Source organism: Callorhinchus milii, unplaced genomic scaffold (assembly GCF_018977255.1).
Source record: "Callorhinchus milii isolate IMCB2004 unplaced genomic scaffold, IMCB_Cmil_1.0 Scaffold23, whole genome shotgun sequence".
Classification (NCBI taxonomy): domain Eukaryota; kingdom Metazoa; phylum Chordata; class Chondrichthyes; order Chimaeriformes; family Callorhinchidae; genus Callorhinchus; species Callorhinchus milii.
This window is the reverse complement of record NW_024704764.1, coordinates 2,547,318-2,567,128: the sequence shown is the minus strand read 5'-3', so window position 1 is coordinate 2,567,128 and position 19,811 is coordinate 2,547,318. Positions and strand designations below refer to the sequence as shown.

Here is a 19,811-nt window from a genome sequence, read left to right as displayed (position 1 = left end):
CGGGGGTTCCTACCGACTGCCAGGTAAACAGGAGGCGTGTGTTTGTGCGGAATAAGGACACTCGCCTAACCTTTTGCGCTGCCGGGAATCGAGCCCCGGGTACCCTCGCCTGCGAGGTGATCGCTCTATCCGCTGAGCTCCACAATCCAGAGACTGTGAGCGCTCGACTGACCTGTGTGTGTGTGTGTGTGTGTGCGTGAGTGTGTGTGCATGTACACAAGTGTGTGCTTTCTACACGCAGTGCCTGAGCGTGATGCCCCGAGGAGCTATAGCTGGGGTGCGGAGAAGGGGAGGGTATCTGTCTGTGTGCACACTGGCAATTGCAAGAGCAAGGCCACTTTTGGTAGACGTTGATGTATTTTAATCTCTCGGTCACCAAACTAAGCAAGCCACTCAGGAAGTAAAGAGCAAGATACAGTATTTCCACACGCACATGCCCACACTAGCGCACCACGCACACACACGCACGCACACGCACGACATGCAAAGAACAGCTCCTCAGTACGTTGAGACCTTCGCCACGTAAAGTTGGTTTGGAACCGGACTCGAGGCCCATTCTGGAATCGATCAGACTACGTTACTATGGGACGTCCTCCCGACGTGAAAGGCGCTCAATAAATGGAATCTTGTTGTTGTTGTTGTTGTTGTTAAGACATTTAGCCTCAAAACTCTGGAACTCTCTCCCTCAATCCCTCCGCCTTACCCCCCCCACCCCACCCCCCTCCTCCCCACTTTTAAATCCCGCCTAAAGACCTTCCTTTTCGATCGTGCTTACGGTCACCTCCCCCCCTCCCTCTCCCCCTGACTGGGGGTCAGACTCCGCCACTGTCAAATGCTCCCTGGACACTGCCCTGTGTGAAGGGCGCTGTATAAATGCAAGATGTTGCGTTGATGATGTGGTACAGGCTGCTGCGTTCTGTTTTCGAGGCACAGAGAAATTCCCAGCCCACAGACCGATTTGCCTATAAAACACACGGTCACTACACTCTCCATCCAGTAAACCTTGTGAAACCCCTCGAGCCGTCCTCAAAGAGACTTTTGCTCTGCCGGGTGTCTGACACGTGTGGAAACCCATCACCTTAACAGTCTCCAAACTAAGCTGAGAATTGCATGCATCCCACCTACACATGGAAACTCCAGCGATAGACTGTTGGAATGGAATGCGCTCTCTCTCTCTCTCTCTCTCTCTCTCCCTGGAGGGATGCACCCTGGTTACCCAATTCCGGAGAGTATTAGGCGCAGGTTGACAAGAGCCAAGGCTTGGGAACCCCAGAGTACATCCCACCCCCACCCCATAGATACAGAAGGCGCTGTATCCTTTAACAAAAGCAGCGTTTAAACACAATACACCAATCTACAGAGGGGTTTGATACAACAGGGATGGGGGTGGGAGAGGAGTGGGTGAGTGGGGGGGGGGGGGGGAGGGGGGCAAATAACCGAAAGTACTACCGGAAGAAGTACGTTTCGAGAAATGATCTCTAATGGGGAAGGGAAGGAGGGAACCTCCTCCCTCAAGAACATAAGAAAAGGAACGAACGAATAAACAACGAGGGGAAGATAAGATGCCTGTGTGAAAGCCGAATGAAACACTTCCTGTTTTCAAGCTGGGAATAACACAGGCTGGCGTGGAACCCCGGCAGCTCCGAGATACAGAAGCCAGAGTAAACCAAACAATTCCCAGCTCCCGCCCCAGGGGGAAAAGGCGCTTTTCCGGCCATTTACACCGTAATTATGGCTCCAGACATTAAGCAGCAGAGCTTGGAAAAGCCTGGGAAACAGACGATCAAATCCCACCCTGTGCTCCGGAAAAGCCCAGGGGGGTGGGGGGGGGGGGGGGGGAGGGGGGGAATGGGGTGGGGGGGAATTGTCAAGCTCAGATAGAAACATAGGAACAGGAGTTGGCCATTCAGCCTCTCGAGCCTGTTCCGCCATTCTATAAGACCATCGCTGATCTGTACCTCAACTCCAGTCATCCACCCTTGCCTCATATCCCTTAATACCGTGATGTAGCAAATATCTAACTACCTCAGTCTTGAAGGTGTGAATAAATGTAGCATCCACAGCCTTTTGGGGGGGGGGGGGGGGGGGGAGAGAATTCCAGATTTCCATTACTGCCTCCTGATTCCGCTCCTAAATGGCCCAGGGACGTGAAGGGGTTTAAATATACGAATGAGGACCTTGAAATCAATCCGCTCAATGCGGCGCTGGGGGGGGGTAAGATGAATTGTCGCCAACGAGTGATTCATTTAGCAACCAGGACACTGGACGGCCGAGTTAAATCCACCCTCCCGAGAGGGCGAGGGCTGGTTTCCTGTGCCAAGTGCTGACTGCACCTCTATGTACAGCTCAGCGTCGACACCTGGTTTGTGGTTCCCTGCCCCCAGGCCCCGAGCTTGGCTGACAGTGGGGCTCAGCCCAAGCCACAGCATCTCAATCGCGATGCTGTCACTTCCTCAACAAGGGCGACGGAAAACCTCTGGCTCTGAGGCGAACGAGGCTACAGCTCGCTTTCTGAGAGCAGGATTGCTAAAGCCACACCTCTCCGTTAACCCATCAGTACGTAGGAACCCGGTGGTTCAGGGTACTGATCACTCAATCCACGACGGTTTGTGGGACGCTGATGGGCGCACGTTTCGCCCACAATATATACAGTCGATTCACTTCACGGCGTATTCTGTGAAGCGCTTTGAGAGGTCATAAATCAAATGCAAGGATTACTAATGTTGTTAGTAATAATAATCACCAACGGCGGCTGAGTCGGGAGTTTATGAATCAAAGTATAAATCGGTCACCGGTCGACTCTCGGATTGCAGTCAGACCCACTTAGTCACGAGTAAAACTCTCGATCAGCTGATCTCAGTGTGGTGGGGGGGGGGGGGGTGGGGGTGGTCAATATAGATCAACCAGGACCCAGCTCACACAGGACAACCCACCGCAAAGGGAAGCAGGAGGAGGCGAGGTAACCAGGAGAGCGATGGTGCGCTTTCAATCTAATCTGGACGCTCGGAATGATTTACTGTCTACGCGTAGCCACGCGGCAGTTCCAGAGGTCATCGGAACACCTCAATTAGTTCCCGGCTGTGCACCTGCGCCGACACGCGAGATTACGACACTCGAGTGCGACTGGAAACCCGCAGCCCGAAAGCACGCAGGCTGCAAACCAAACCAAACACGGCACACAGCTCATATCGCACGAGAGATAAGAGAGGGAGAGAGATAAGGGAATTACTGGCGCTGAAATGACTTGATGCGAGCGGCTCGCGCTTTGTTGCGGAGGATTTAAGTCACGGCTGGAATAAAATCTGAATAAAATTATATTTTGTTATCAGCAGGTACTCGGTGCTGACATCCAGGAATCATCCGCAAAGCTACTAAGTGAATAATGGCACTGTGTGCTCATTCAGGCCTCCGAGATTATGATCAGGACTGCCAGGATATCGAGCAGAGATAATTAGCCAGCGATAAAGATATGGATATCACAGCGCATCAGGACTTTGAGCTCACAATCCAGGCCGACTTTCCAGCACAGCGCTGGGTGAGCTGTAGCCTAACCCTAACCACACACACACACACACCCCCTCAATAAAATGGTCACTCACTTCATCGCAACTTGTGGGCACTTTGTTGAGTGCGCATCGCCTACGGTGTTCGCCTACAGTCACTACACTTTAATCCTGTGAAGCACTTGGACATCCCTGCCCGACGTTGAAAGGGGCTATAACAAATGCGAGGATTATTATGATTAATTTTATTAATTATTATTACTGGGGGAGAGGAGGGGGATGGGTCAAAATCTATATAGTCTGAAAGTAGAACTGAGAGAACCTTACGTCAATGTAACAAGCTATATTTAACAGTCCCCCCACACCCCCCTCGTTCCCCCACCCCCAGTGGAAAATGAACCGCTTACAAATGGGGGGATTGAGATCAGGTCAACTTCAATGGCCTTTCTTCGGATCGCCCCACCCTGAGCTTGGGTTTCGGAGCAGATTGAGAACCATTCAGGCGAGTCACCATTGCAAAGCAGGCAACAGGAAGCAAGATAACAGGTTTTACTGAGCCTCCGTCGGTCAGAGAATCAGACACTGACACGCAAACGAGTCACTCAGCCCATCCAGTCATTGGCGGACTTTGCCACCGTGAAGCTACCCTGCATGGAGGGCGCTATATTAACGTAAATTGTTGTTGAGCCTCCACCAACCCACTGCTCTGTCCTATCCCCAAACCCCTTTAAGCCCTCTATCTCTCTCTCTCTCTCTCTCTCTCTCTCTAGTTAACCCGGTTATTAGTCGATCGGTGGATCTCAGCTGCGCCCAGCGACGGACTGGGCGGAGGGGACGAGGGCGAGGCCGGGCACACAATTGCTGGCTAACAGAGGAAGTGTTGTCTTGGGAACCAGATCAGGAAATAAGTGACTGCTAACGCCTCCGCTGAGGTCAAGGCCTCGGTGACCACTCCTGCCGTTAACAATGCCTCTGGGTCTCTTATTGTTAAGCACAATTACACGCAGGTCGATTCGAATCACTGCCAGAGGCAAGATGCCAATGAGAGCCTCGCTGCCCACACGCGGGGCTCCTGACGGGACAACGCAAGCCGTGGCGAGCCTCAAAAGGCTCGGTCTCCAAAGCCAGACATCCCGGTACTAAAGGGGTCTCGCAGGCGGTGAAGATAAACTCAGACATCACTCGCCAGCCAGCTGGACGAGCAGCAGGAACCTCACCACGCGGAGCTCTCACTGGGCAAACTGTACGGCTTTAACTGGTTAAACTCCAGCAGTTACCACACGCCCCCCCCCCCCCCACCCCCTAAAACGCACACGTTCTCCTAGATTTACCTAGAAAGAGGGATTCCGATGTTCACGTTTGCTTTGCTCAACTCATGTTACTTTTCAAAGGGTTAATGCATAATAAATATATAATAATAATCCTCGCATTTGATACGGCGCTTCTCACGACTTCTGTACGTCTCAAAGCGCTTCACAAAACAGACCGTAAAGGGAATTGACTGTTTATTCGTGGGAGAAACAGGGCAGCCAGTAAGGCACAGCAGTGTCCCACAAACAGTCGTGGATTGAAATGACCAATTTATTATTGTAATTGTTTTCTTGAGGGATTACTATCAGGCGTGTGGAGTAAGGAAACTTTCCCAAGGTTTCGCCCGGCCGGGAATCAAACCCAGGTCTCTCGTTTGAGAGGAGAGCGCTCTAACCACTGAGCTACAGGCCTCCACATAATGCACTTGTGGGGTGAATATGACCTGTGATTTCTCCACGTTGATGCCAAATTCCTGGTCGACTCTATAACTCTGTCTGTCCAGCACCTTGGGACATCCTCCTGACCCTAACCCTTTGTTGTTGTTGTTGTTGTTGTTGATTGCTTTGCCTCTGTCCTGTGGCTGCAGTTTAGTAGAAAAATGTGCCTTTCGTCAGCATCGATATTATTACAAGACAAATTTCTATAGCGCCTGTGCTTTCCCTCCAGGGAGAAAAAGAGAGAGTGCGCGCATTCCATCCCAGACGCAGGGATATTTGCACGTGTAGGTGATGTACATTTGCGGAACTATCTGTCTACTTTAGGGACCGATAAACACGATGTGGGTTTCCGGCGATGTCAAGACACTCACCGACCAAAAACCCTGAATACTTTCTGACAGTCCAGTGCGTAGAACAAGAGGACGTGTGTTTAAGGGTGAAATGGGCAGTTTCTGGAATACACACGCCTTCGAGAGAGAGAGAAGAGAGAGAGAGAGAGAGAGAGACACACACACACCCACCCATGTATCACATTAGTTATGAACCCCTCACTGAATACCACGGAGGGGGTGTAGGGAGGGGGTTAGAGTGGAGGTACGTACGAGTTGCAGTAGGGCTTCTTATCGTAACCTTTGTAATTCTTCATGTTTAAAGTCATCTTGCAGACTTCGCAGTGGAAGCATGCCTTGTGCCAGAACTGGAAGACAAAAAGAAAGACAAGAGGGAGAAAAGTTAAGACACGGATTTTATCATCACAGTCCAGTCGACTCCTATAGCTTAGCAGTTAGGGCACTCGATTGTCCGGGGGTAACAATCCCTTCGAAATAAAACATAACGATTTGGTCACTCAACCCACGACTGTTTGTGGAACAGTTCCCCATACATACGCCCCCCCTCCACGTGGATCGTATATGCCGCGGGATAATAATGATAATAATAATAATAATAATCCCTGCAATTGATATAACCCCCGTATCATGGCGTTGGGACGTCTTCAGATTCTAACAGATTCTTTTAACGTCCACCTGAACAAGACCTCGATTTACATCTCGACAACACGGTGCTCTCTCTCCCCCCTCAGCACTGCACTGGAGTGTCATCCTGGACTGTGAGCTCAAAGTCCCAACTTGGGGCTTGAATATAGGAACATGGAACAGGAAGAGGCCATTCAACAACAACAACTTGCATTTATATAGCGCTCTTCACGCAGGGTATTACATCACATCCCTTGATGCCCTGACCTAACAAAAATCTTCCGTCTCAGAGTGTGAGCAACTGAATCAGGATTCAGACCAGATATTCACCACCTGTGGGCTAGAAAGTGGGGGAAGGGGCAGAAGGGGAAGGGGCAAAACAGAAACTAAACCCTGACCCGTCACAGTTCTGCCTTTGGGAGTGGAGATGGAGAACTTGGGGATTTTTTTTGGGGGGGGGAAAAAAAAACAACCCAGGAAAAACGGCAACCGGGTGAAACTTTCGCGCAGCAGAAAACCTGCGGCTCCGAGACTGTAAAAAGGGTAATTGTGAGGTTGTTTTTTTGGCTTTTATAAAACAAACCAACTCAAAACTCAGGCGTTCAACCAGAACTGAGAGCCAGGGCCGACCCATCGGGAGTTAAATAGAGAAGAGTGCCATAGAGCGGATTGACTTGAGAAACAGAAGGGCTGTAATTAAACACAAGGCAGACTGGGAGCGGGGCCGATGTGATGTTGCGTTTGTATAGCGCCCTTTGCGCCAGACGGGTGCCTCGGAGCGCTGAACAGTGGCGGAGCCTGATACAGAGCAAGGTGGCCGCCGAGGAGGTGACCACACCAGACACGGTCGAAAAGGAAGATCTCCAAGCTCGACCTGAAAGCAAAGGCTCGTCGAGCGGAGGCAGTGTAGGGCATATTGCAGGGAGGGAACAGGGCGTTTGAGTAGTCCAGAGGAGGAGGTGACGGAGGGGTGGACCGGGGACTCAGCAAAGCTGGGAGTCGGTGAGTGAAGGGCGGAAGTGTTCATGTACTCGTAGACAGGAGTGAGTGTACACCCCGGGCAAGGGAGAAGGGGAGCAAAAGCTCTCTCTCCCCCCCCCCCCCACCCTCTCCCTCCTCCCCATTCTCACTCGTCCTCTTAACTCTCTGAAGCCTGGGCTGTTGCTCGGGACCAAAGAGAGACAAAGTGACCGCAGCCCCAGAAGGACGAGTGGCTGCGTCACTCGGGCTCTGGGAATTGACGGCGAAGCTCAGGGGATGGGGGCGAAGGATTAGAGAGGAGGGCGTTAGAAAAGCAAAGTGCGCCGAGGCGTGAGGGCCCTACACAAACACGAGCTGCCGTTGTTTAAGGATTACTAGAATCCGAGGAGTCGAGATGCCCGATTCCCAGCTCTTCTGATAAGATCTCCAGGAGCAGAGCTTCCCTGAGGAATGCGGGCGAGTCAAGTTCGCCCCCACCCAGGAACACCGGACGCCCAGACCCCCACATCCCCAGCGACACAGCCTCTCGCCCTTGCCAAAGCCAGAGGAAACCTCCTGCCAACACAACAAGGTGACAATTGATTAATACGAGTTGCCTGGCGGGGGAGGTGACACGCAGATTAGTTTGGTTCTCTGCAATGTTGTGCATCGGAGACTTTTCAAAGTAATTCCCTCCCCCTCCCGCCTCCTTCCCCCCCCCCCCCCACCACCCCCTCCAGCCTCTCCATAAATAAAAGGCATAATATTCCTCTTCCTCTGTGGTTTTGGCAACGGTGCTTAGCGCCGGGAAAATCCCACGACAGACAGACAGACAGAGAGAGACAGACACACACGCTCCGAGCTCTCTCTCCCGGCAGCCAGTCTGGGCCGCAGATCGGCAGAAAACCCGGATGGATCTCACAGTCCAGACCGGCGTTGTGCACAAGGCTCGAGGTGGGGACGGGGGAAGGAGCCGCCACTTGGTCAGAAGCACCATCCTAACCGGGCGGACATTAAACTCACACTTAATCAACAGCACCTTTCACACAGGGAGAACGTCTCAAAGTGTTTCACTGAGCGGGAACCCAATTTGATTCTCTTGGCCCTGTCCTGGCCGACAATCCCACCCCCCACCCCCAAATAAAACTGCTCACTTACTTCCGAGACTGTTTTTGCAGAACAAATTGGCTGCTGCATTCCTGTGCCTACAAAATACACAGTCACTACACTTTTGCGGGAAAAGTTCTGCGAAGCGTTTTGTGCCATTTTTAACACCGCAGCTGATATCAAATGCAAGAATTGTCATAAAGAATCGACGTAATCCTTGCATTTGGTACACAGTCTTAGCAGTTATGGGGACGTCTCAAAGTGCTTCACAGAGGTTTACTGTAAAGTGCAGTGACTGTGTGTTTTTGCGGACAAACACAGCAGCCAATTTGCACGGAGCAACATCTCGCAAACAGCCTTGAAGTGAACAAGTAATGTTTTTTTCTCTCTCTGTGGGATTGTTGGCCAGGACACCGGGAAAGAGAAATTCCCTTCTGTGAAAAAAAATTCTAATAATAAAAAAACATCAAATTTGTCACTGAGCCTTTCGCATTTGGGACGACATCTCAAAGCGCTTCAAGGGTTTAAATAATAATAATCCTTGCATTTGATTGACCGCCTTATCACATCATTGACACGTCTCGCAACACTTCACAGAATCTAATGTAAAGTGGATTGACTGTGTATATTGTGGGCGAAACTTGGCAGATAACTGCGCACAGCAGCGTCCCACAAATAGTTGTGGCTTGAGTGACTAAATTTGTTGATTATTAGCCCCGGAAAGTGATCTGCCAATCGACTAACAACCAGGTTCTTACTAACTGCGAGATAAAACAGAGGCGTGTGGAATAAGGAAGCATGCCCTGCCCGGGAATCGCACCCAGTTCCTCTTGCTTGCGAGGCGAGCGGTCTAACCATTGAGCCACGGGAAATAAAGTCCAAACATGGGATAGAACAAGGTGAACGGCCACAGACTCGGCTCAGCAAAAATCACAAGCTCTCGACTGGGCCCCACAAAGGCAATTAAGCAAAAAAAAAAGGAATTCCAGAGTTTCATTCCAACATTATTCAACCCTGACAAATGGCATTCCTCAGATAACATCCTCACAGGCCAGGAAAGGCTTGCGTTCCCTCTCTCCCTCCCTCCCTGAAAAAAANCTACATCGTTTGACAGGCCATTTCGTGCACATGCCTGCAGAAAGGGAATTTCCTGTCTTAGTTTGCAGCAGTTGATTACAATGTCATCTAAGTTTCCCTTCTCAGAAACCCTGCAAACCTGTATTTCCCATCGTCTGAACGTTTTTTAAAAAAAATAATAATAATCCTTGCATTTGTTATAGGGCCTTATCGCGTCTTCGAGACGTCTGAACCACTTATGTGTTATATATCCTTAGACTTCCCCCCCACCCCCTTCCCTTCCCTTCCTCCCCCAGGATCAGGGAGTTTCGGTTAATTCAAAGTGACCCCATTGATTTGAAACGAAACATAGAAATATTGTGGAAAGTGTAGTGACTGTGTATATTGTTGAGCGACCAATTTCTTGGGGGGGGGGGGGGGAACTGTTGGCCTGGACACCGGGAGAGACAAACTCCCTAACGTCCACCTGAATAGGCAGACAGGGCCTCTCTCTCTCTCTCTCTCTCTCTCGGTGTGCTGGCCAACAATCCCCCGCCCCCACCCCACCCCCCCCACCCAAATGAAATTGTCGGCTCACTCCATTGCCATTTGTGGAGCGCAACGATGTGACTCCGAGTCCCGATGTGGGGCTTGAACCCACAATCTTCTGACTCAGAGGCAGGAGTGTCAATAACGCGCCAGACTAACACCAACTGAATTGGACAATGTGGCAAACCGCGCACCGGGAATTTACGTTCCCAGACGCCAGAGGGACTGCCAAACAGGTTTCAGCTCGTGAACGAGAGACAAGGAAAGGAGCTGGAATGTGTGTGTGGTCGCACCGGCACAGCGAACCCCACCACATTAAACTGAAGGAAGGAAAGAAATCTAACTTTTAGAGCAAATCCAAACTCCCTCCCTTCCCCCACCACCCCCGTACCATGCTAGGATGCGACGCGCCTTCTCAATCGCCCCTCAAACAACCCCCCACCCCCACCAAACGGGCGCAGACGCACACACACACGTACACGACAGCCCCATGTCAAGGATCTGCGAGGATTAATATTGAATCATAAACGAATACATTCACCGAGACTGGAGTTTGGTAACAATGACAACAACGTTAATCCTTGCATTTGATGCAGCGCCTTTCGCATCACTGAAACGTCTAGAAGGAATTCACAGGATCCAGCGCAAAGGATGGCGTGAAAGTAGATAAATCGTACGCAGCAATGTCTCACCAACAGCTGCGGGACGAATGAACGATTTTATCTGGAAGATTGCTGGCCAGGACGGTGGGAGAGGAGCTCGCTGCTCAGCTCTGGGAAGCCCTGTGGGAGCTTAACCACCTTCCGCTCGCAACACATACAGTCAATTCACTTGTTAGTATATTTTGTGAAGCGCTTTGAGACGTCTCAAAGACGTGATAAGGTGCTATATCAAACGCAAGGATTATTATTAATGTGGTCCACCGTTTTAACGTTTAATCGGGATATATTCTGAATTAAAGTCATCACACAAGAGCTCAGACGAGCCCACGGGGTGGGGACAGGCCTCAGTTCCCACATTCACCGTTGGTTTCAAGGGGATAATAACAATCCTTGCATTTGTCGTCACATCTTCGAGACGTCTCGAAGCCCTTCACAGGATACGCTGCGAAGTGAATCGACTGTACGCTTTTGTGGGCGAAACGCGGCAGCCGATTGCGCACAGCAGCGTCCCGCAAACCGTCGTGGAAAGGGGTGACCGATTTTTTTTTAAATGGGTTATTACCCGAGGAGAGCAATCCATCAACCAATTAACGGCTGGGGTCGGTCCTACTTACTGCAGGGTAAACACAAGCGTGTGGGGTCGGGAAGCTCGGCCCAAGGTTTCGCCCTGTCCGGGAATCAAACCTGGGTCCTCTCGCTTGGGAGACGAGCGCGCAGACCAACACGCTACAGGACGAACCGTGTGTAGAGAATCCGCCCTTAAGGGTTTGGCAAATTTGATGAGCCAAAGGCACGGGACCAGGTCAGTGAATGATTTGCCCTTTGATCTCCAGGACAGGGTTAGGCACCGACCCAGTGTGGTCCAGCAAAGGGGATTGATGGACTACATGGGAACCATACAGCCCCTCGAGCCTGTTCCTCCACGCTATAAGATCATGGCTGATCTGTACCACAAATCCAATTACCCGCCTTTGCCCTCTATCCCTCGATATCCTGACCTAACAGAAATCAATCCTCCTCGGTCTTAAAAAATTAAATGGATCCAGCCATAATCCACAACCTTTTGGGGAAGAGAGTTTCAGAATTCTACTGCCCTTTGCGTGAAAAAATGCTTTCTGGTTTCACTCCTAAACGGCCTCGCTCTAATTTTAAGATGATGCCCCCCCTTGTTCTGGATGCCCCCACCCGATAGAGGGAATGGTTTCTCTATAACTAGAGAATCCCTTTATTATTATTTTAAAACACCTCAATCGGATCACCCCTCAACCCTCTAAACTCGAGGGACGCAGCTTCCTTCACCCGCCCGTAGAGGCCCTGCTCTTCCACTGTGCCCTCGGTCATCTTCTCCTCTTCACCCCTCTGACCACCACCCCCCCCACCAACCCTAGACTCCAGCAGTTACCCCAACGCACACTCCGGGGTCCCCGAGCCTTGGCTCTTCCCGGAATGAAGTGAGCAGGAATGAGTCCCTCTGGGGAAGTGAGCGCGCAATCCGTTCCAACGCTCGCCTCCCGCGATTAACATCTGAACTCGCTCTCAGGGCTGGACTCGCCTCCGCTGCCCACATCCACCCTCGAGCACTGGATTCCTACAGTAAGCGGCATCCCCAATGAGTAACGCACACACATACACGGATGCCTTTCACCTCTCTCTTTCTCTCTCTCTGCTCTTTCTCTCTCTCTCTCTCTCTCTCGTGCATCACAGACTAAAATCAAATGCAAATGCAAGGATTATTATCACTATTATTAGTAAAAGTCAGCGCACACGACCCCACTTCGAGAAACCTTTGCAACCGCTCTCTCCCTCTCTCTCCACTGAGCGGAACTACATTGTAGGAGACCATATAAGGAAGTCTCCTATTCGGAGACAGACAAATTGTTCTTCTCTCAGACAACAACAGCGCATTATTTTCCTGCCTTCAGCTTCGCATCTCTTTCCCTCCCTCTCCTCCCCCTCCCCTCCCCGCCCCCCCCCCCCCCACCCACCCCACTCCCAGGGCCGTTGCCGCACATGAAACACACCAACACGACACGACACGGCTCAGAGCAGCTGAATTATTGAGATATCGACCGAGATGCACGCTGTAAATGATTTATTTCTGGGCTGGGAAAAAATAATGCTGCAGCTAGGAACGATTGTGGGACAAATTAGCCTCTGAACGGCAGAAAGCATTTCCTGGCACAGGCACAGACACACATACGCACAGACAGGCACGCAGGCAAAGGCAGACACAGCCCTTACGTGCTCCAGCAAGGCTCGATCGTGTGTTAACGCCCCCCCCCCCCCACCCCCTCGACCGTGGGAAGAGCCATAGGATGATCGATCACCGACATCCTCTGGGTGTAAGACTTTTACTAACATTGACACAGCGCGTCTATGTGGCCCAGGGAGAGGGAATCACTGTCTCGCTCTCACACACACACACACGCACACACACACACACACACAGAACCCCCCGCCACCCACACACACACCACACAGAACCCCCCTCCCACACGCACACACACACACACACACAGAACCCCCCGCACACACGCACACACACACACACACACACACACACAGAACCACCCGCCACCCACATACGCACACACACACACACAGAACCCCCCGCACACACGCACACACACACACCACAGAAGCCCCCGCCACCCGCCACCTACACACGCGCACACACACACACACAACGGAGAGAACGAATGAGATTTCAGTTGATTAATAATAATCACAATCCTTGTATTTAAACCTTGAGGGCCGTCGCAAAAGTGCTTCACGGGCTTTCATTGTGAAGTGTAGTGACCGTGCAGCTTTTGGAGGCAAAGGCCACAGCCGATTTGCGCGCAGCGACATCACGCGGACAGCAGCGAAGCGGGCGGACGATTTTAATCGGGGGTGAGGGTGGGGGGGGGGGGTTAATTGTCAACCAGGACACCAGAGGAGAGAAACTCCCTTTTCGAACAGTGTCGTGGGGTTTTTAACGGGGGGCGGGCGGGGGGAGGTGAGAAAGAGTGCGAGCAATTTCAAGATGGAATTCAATACATTCGGATGGGGGCGGCGGGGCGGGGGCTGGTGGGGGGGTGGGGGGGGGGTGCAGAAAGAGGGAGAAAGACACCATCTCCAAATCCATCCTGCACCGTTTCCATATCCACCAGAAGCAACAGCCATTGAGACCCAAATCTCCAGATGTTGTCACCAGTCGCTGTTGCAGCTTTGTCGAGGTGGACGGCAACACAGAGTTAAAATGCTTTCACTCGGAGCATCTGGGTTTAAATGAAGTCCAGGCTACTGGGACCTAGGTCTCCGTTCTCTCTCTCTCTCTCTCTCTCTCTCTGTTGGCCAGCTATCAAAGCAGCTCCCAGTGGGTGTGAGCTGCGCACAGTCGTTGAATTCAGTGAGAAATAACACCATTGTTAATAATAATCCTTGCATTTCATACACAGAGCCTTGTCAGGACGTTGAGGCGTCTCAAAGCGCTTCACAGAATACACTGCAAAGTGGATTGACTGTGTACCTGGTGGGTGAAATGTGGGCAGCCCTCTTCTTTTTGAGGGGTTATTAACCCTGGAAAGCGATCCACCGATCGACTAACAACCAGGTTCCTAATTACTGCGAGACGCGCGGAGTAAGGAAACTTGCCGGGAGTTTCGCCCCCACCGGGAACAGCGCCTTGGGACGTCCTCCCGACGTGAAAGGCGCTCTATAAATGGAATCTTGTTGTTGTTGTTGTTGTTGTTGTGAACAATGTTGTGATCTTGAACTCGATCCTCTGGGGGATGGGGAGCCGGTGGAGTCGGGCGAGGGTGGGAGTGATGGGGTCGCGGAGCCTGGTGCGCGAGAGTACATGAGCTGCAGAGTTTTGGATGATCTGCAGTTTGTGACGGGAAGAGTTGGGAAGGCCGATGAGGAGGGATTTCGCGTAATCGAGCCTTGAGGTGACGAATGTGTGGGTGAGGGTTTGGGCAGCCTGAGGGGTGAGGCAGTGGCGGAGTCTGGCAATGTTGCGGAGGCGATGGTAGGCAGTGCCGGTCATGGTGCGGATGTGGGGGAGAAAGAACAGTTCGGGGTCAAACAAGACACCCAGGTTCCTGACTGGCTCAGTGAGGTTGAGTGTGCAGCCGTGGAGGCTGATGCTGCCAGTGCCCGAGGTGCGGAGGCGCTGGCGCGAGCCAATCCGGAGGGCCTCGGTCTTGCTGACCTTGAGTTGGAGAAAGTTGGCCCTCATCCAGGACTTGATGTCGGACAGGCAGTCGGTCAGGACACCAGTAGTCCTGGAGTTCAGGTGGAGGCAGAGAGATAGAGTTGGGTGTCATCCGCATACATGTGGAAATTTACCCCATGTCTGCGGATGGCGTCACCGAGGGGGAGCATGGAGAGGGAAAGGCAAATGGAGGAAATAGTGCTGCCGTGGGTTACCTCCATCACTGGGGAAATGCACAGAGAACTCTGCTTGGGAGTCAGGTCAGGATCAGGCGGAGGTGAGAGGGAAGAACTGGGGCCAAAGCAAACCAGGCCAGTGGGTGTTTCCACTCGTGGAACCCGCCTCGTGGCCATCGCTGGGGGTGCAGGGACTCGGCTGTGATGATCCTCAAAAGAAAATCAACTCTCCTCGGTAATGGTTCAGTCTGGGGAGAGGGGCACAGAGAAAGGCCACAGAAAGGCCACAAGAAGTGGGCCAAGAGTTATGCTGTAAAGTGTAGTGACTGTGTATTTTGTGGGAGGTTGAGCACAGCAGTGTCCCACAAACAGCCGCGGATCGAGTGACCGTAAATTACGCAGTCAATCCATTCTGTATATAATAATAATACCGGCGTTCGATACAGCGCCTTATCACGTCTTATTCGAGACGTCTCAAAGCGCTTCACAGGATATGCCGTAAAGCGAACCGATGTATATTTTCGTCGGCGAAATGCGGCAGCCAATTGCGCACAGCGGCGTCTCACAAAACAGTCGTGGATCGAACAGTATATCCCGTGAAGCGCCTTGAGATATCTCAACGACGTGATGAAGCCCTCTATCAAATGCAAGGATTATTAATTATGATTCTTAAATATCGGATCATCTCCATTTGGGGAAGATTCACAATCGGGGATCAGCAGAGGAGCAGAAGACGATTGTCCACCTCTTCTCAGCCATCTCCTGCGGTCCTACTGCCCCTACAACTCCTTCGCTCTGCCAACTCAGGGCTGCATCATACCTCCTGCCTCCCCATACCCCTAAATCCATTGGCAAATGAGCTATCAGCCACTTTGCCCACACGTTTGGGAACTCTTTCAAAAGCTCTCAGCCTCCCCCACCCCCCCACAAACCCTCTCCCCCGCATTCAAGATCCGTCTTAAAAAAAAACTCTCTCTTCGACCGCACATTTGGTTCACTTCTCTTTCCCTTTCCCATCCATTGGTTAGGCTGCTCAGATTTCAGCCTCAGTCTCTGTGAAGCACTCCGGAGGCGTTCACCCGGGTGAAGGAAAGGCAGAGCAAAGCAAAAGCAGAGGCTGAATCTCATCGCAAAAGTGCCATTGAGATTCAGAGTCAATCAGACAGGGCAGGGACCAGCTCCGTCAGGGAAGACTTTGGAGCCTGGAGAGAACACTGCTCGCCAGTCATTTAACATTCAAGGCATCAAAGCTTTGCGTTTCGATGTTGGCAAGAGGCCACAGAAAACAGGAAGAGCGTATTTCAATAGACACGTTAGCTGGCAGGCTGGGAATGAGGCTGGCACAGGCACTTACTCAGTCCAGTGGGGAGTGGGCAAGCCACCAACGACACCTCTCAAGGCAGTTTCGCCCCATCTTTCTCCGAGAGAAAGAAAACTTGCCGTTTTATAGCAATGTAAACGTGTGAAATCACATCTCACAGATAACTGTTGTCAAAAAACACAGTTTGGTGTGTGTTTTGTTTTAAAAAAAAATATAGGCAAAAAGCCACGAGGGGAAGAGTCTGGATCCAAGGCCTTGGGACGTGAAAGGCACTATACAAATGTAATTTTGTTGTTGTTGGATGGTTGTCGGCCAGCACACTGGAAGGATCTTCCTTCTCTTTTCCACTAGCGCCGTGCGTGGGATCTTTATCAATGATTTTTTTTTAAAAATCCAAAAAATGTAAATAAAAATAATAATAATTTGGTCACTTAACCCGTGACTGTTTGTGGGTCGCTGCTGTGCGCGATGGGTTGCCTCGTTTCGCCCACAGTCAATTCAATTTACAGTATTAATAATCCTTGATATAACGCCTTATCACGTCTTCGAGACGTCTCAAAGCGCTCCACAGAATATATTGTGAAGTGAATTGACTGTCTGTGTTGTGGGCGAAACAACTGCGGCGGACAATTGCGCACAACGGCGTCCCACAAACAGTCGTGGATTGAATATTCCGTGACGACCTTGAGACATGTCAATGGCGTGATAAGGAGCTATATCAAACGCAAGGATTATTATCATCATCATCAATATCCGAACAGGGCACAGACGAGGAGCTTGGTTCAACGTCTCATCCTATACCCCACGCCGTTAGGGCTTTCCCCCACTGCACTGGGCTCGACTGTGAGCTGAACATCCCAAAGTGGGGCTCGAACCCAGAAACGTCTGAGCCAAGCGACGAGAGAGCTACCGAGTGAGCCAAGTCAACGTCCTAAAAAAAAAAAAATTGGGTTTGGATATCCTTAAGCACGGTGAAGGCTTTCCATGTGTGTCACACTGACAACCAACCGGCGGACTAAAAAAAAAATTCCTAATAAAAGATGGAACTGAACCTGGTGAGCAATCTGTTGACACAATCTATTCCTGTAAACATTCCTTGGCATTTTTCTTTTAACACAACAATATTACAGCTTTGCAATGCTGACACGCACATCATAAAATATTCATTCCAATCGCCAGAATCAAGTACAAAGTATTAAATGGTTATATTCCAGTCAAATTCACGAAATTACAAACGGGTGAGTCATGCGATCTGCATCTTAACAATTTGATGCCTTTGGTGCAGTAAAGTATTGCTCACTGTTACAGAGAGCTGTTCAAAGCAGGAATTCCCCACGGTCAACTGGTTGCCAGTCTGCGCTGATCTACAAACACACAGTCACTCCACTTTACGCTCATCCTGTGAAGCCCTTTTGAGATGCTAACATTTGCATCTGCTGCATCGCCTTATCACGTCATTGAGAAGTCTCAAAGCGCTTCATGGAATATATCGTAAAATAGATTGACGGTGTGACATGTGGGCGAAACGCGGCGGCCAATTGTACGCAGCGCAGCGTCCCACGAAACAGTCGTGGATTGAGCGATCGCATTTTTTCTCGAGGGATTATCACCCCCGGAAAGTGATCTGCCAATCGTCTAACAACTGGGTTAGACGATTAGGGCGGGTGGGGGGCCAGAGTGTTGCCTAAGGGAACGTTAGTCACAGCATTCGTGGAGTCCCGTCGTGGTTAGTGCACTTGCCTCGCAAACGAGAGCGCCTTGGTCTTGTGGGACGCTGCTGTGTGCCAAGTTTCTCCAACAAAATACGCAGTCTACGCACTTTACAACATATTCCGTGAAGCGCTTTGAGACGCTATATAAGGCACTATAGTCGAATGCAAGGAATATTATTGTTATCCTTGCGTGAGGGGCAAAGAACTCAGCCAAGTCTCGCATTCCTGGTCGCCGTGTCATCACCTTGCAATGTCATGAACCCGGCAGTGGATTTGGGTGATTTAATACTTTGGAATTAATATTTCATTCCACGCGGGATTAACATGCCGAAGAACGACACCATGTTATTTGACGGAATGCCGGGACCTCAGGGGCTGTTTACAGTGTCCGTTCCTCCGTCCTGTTCCCTCCTCCGTCGCCCATCAGACCACATCGAGCGGGAAGTCATCTCCCCTCACAACCACCACCAACAAATTACGATTGCATAGCGCCTTTCACGTCGGGAGGATACCCCCGAGCTCTGTGCTAAAGTCAAGGATGTTCCCCCCCCACCCCGGGCTGGGGGCTTGGGTTCAGGAGGGGTGCAGGGTGACTGAGGGTGCAATCGAAAGGAGGGTCTTGAGATGGGCCTCGAAGGAGGCCAAGGGAGGGGTTCTCAGCAGGTCACAGAGATAGGGAGGAACAAGGTCACGGAGGCTTTTGAAGGCGAGGACTAGGATTTCGAACTCGATCCTCCGGGGGAATGGGGAGTCAGTGGAGCCGGCCGAGGAGTCATGGAGCTTAGTATGGGAGAGGACTACACCCTTCAAGGCCCACCTCTTCGATCGCACCTTCAGTCGCCCTCCTACCTCTACCCTCCCTGCCCTCCACCCCTCCTGACCCCAACCCGGGTCCAAACCCCTGATTGTCCGGCTCCCTGGGACGTCCTCATTAGTTGAAAGCCGCTGTATAAATGTAATTTGTTGTTGCTGCCGCAGATCTATCCAACTCACAGCGGGAAGAGGGGGAGAGGAACGAAGGACCCAACGTACTCAAAATAATCCAACTCCAATGCTACCCGTTCAGACCCCTTAAAAGTTACGGGGTGGTGGGGCGGGGGAGGGGGGGGGGGGCGAGTGGTGAGAGAGCGAGAGAGAGAGAGAGAGACGAGAGCTGAAACACTGACTAGTTCTTGAATAAAGCACTAACCACATCCTGGTCTTACTCAATGTTCTCATTCTTTTTCAGCCAAGTCAGGATTCGGGGCCTGGTTGATTGCTGGCTGACTAACCGTTGGTTAAGCCAAGGACTAACCCCTGGTTAAGCCAGGACTAAGCCCCGGTTAAACCCAGAGCCAAGCTCACGAACCCACCCACCTGCTGCAAACGATGGCTGTTGTGCGGCTCACCTTCCGCACCGCACCCCCCCTGGAATGCCCCGATTCCTAACGTCTGCTAATTCATAACCTCGGATCTTTGTCGCCGCCGCCTCACCCTTCACCCTCTCCCCTCGCGCTCACAGAAAAACCCCTCACTCGCTGCGAAACTGCAATCGGAATTTATTGATTGATTGATCGCTGAGATCGTTTTAACGCGCGCTCCCGCTCGCGGGCGCGCACGGCGCACACGGTCGGGGTTATTTCTACCTTAAAGGCAAAAAAAAAAAAATCGACCCGCAATCGGTTCCTCAGCCACGTTTTTGTTCGGAAAATAACGGTCGCGCTGAAACGAAGCGACACACCGCCACTTCGCGACGGCGTAACCTCTCTTCTAAACCATTCGATTTTCCGACGCCTTCTCGACCACTTCGATTTTCTTCCTCCGTCCCTCCCTCCCTCCCGCAAGATTGATATCCTTTTTTTTTAA

General features: G+C 51.4%; 1 protein-coding gene across 1 annotated transcript in view; it reads right to left on the bottom strand.

The window, feature by feature from the left end:
* The window catches only part of lasp1 (LIM and SH3 protein 1), a 44,445-nt gene that overhangs the window by 22,906 nt on the left and 1,728 nt on the right, over positions 1-19,811 (bottom strand). The window contains exon 2 of the mRNA XM_042343206.1: positions 5,854-5,948. Coding sequence (XP_042199140.1) covers positions 5,854-5,948 — 95 coding nt within the window. The remainder of the gene's footprint in view (positions 1-5,853; positions 5,949-19,811) is intronic.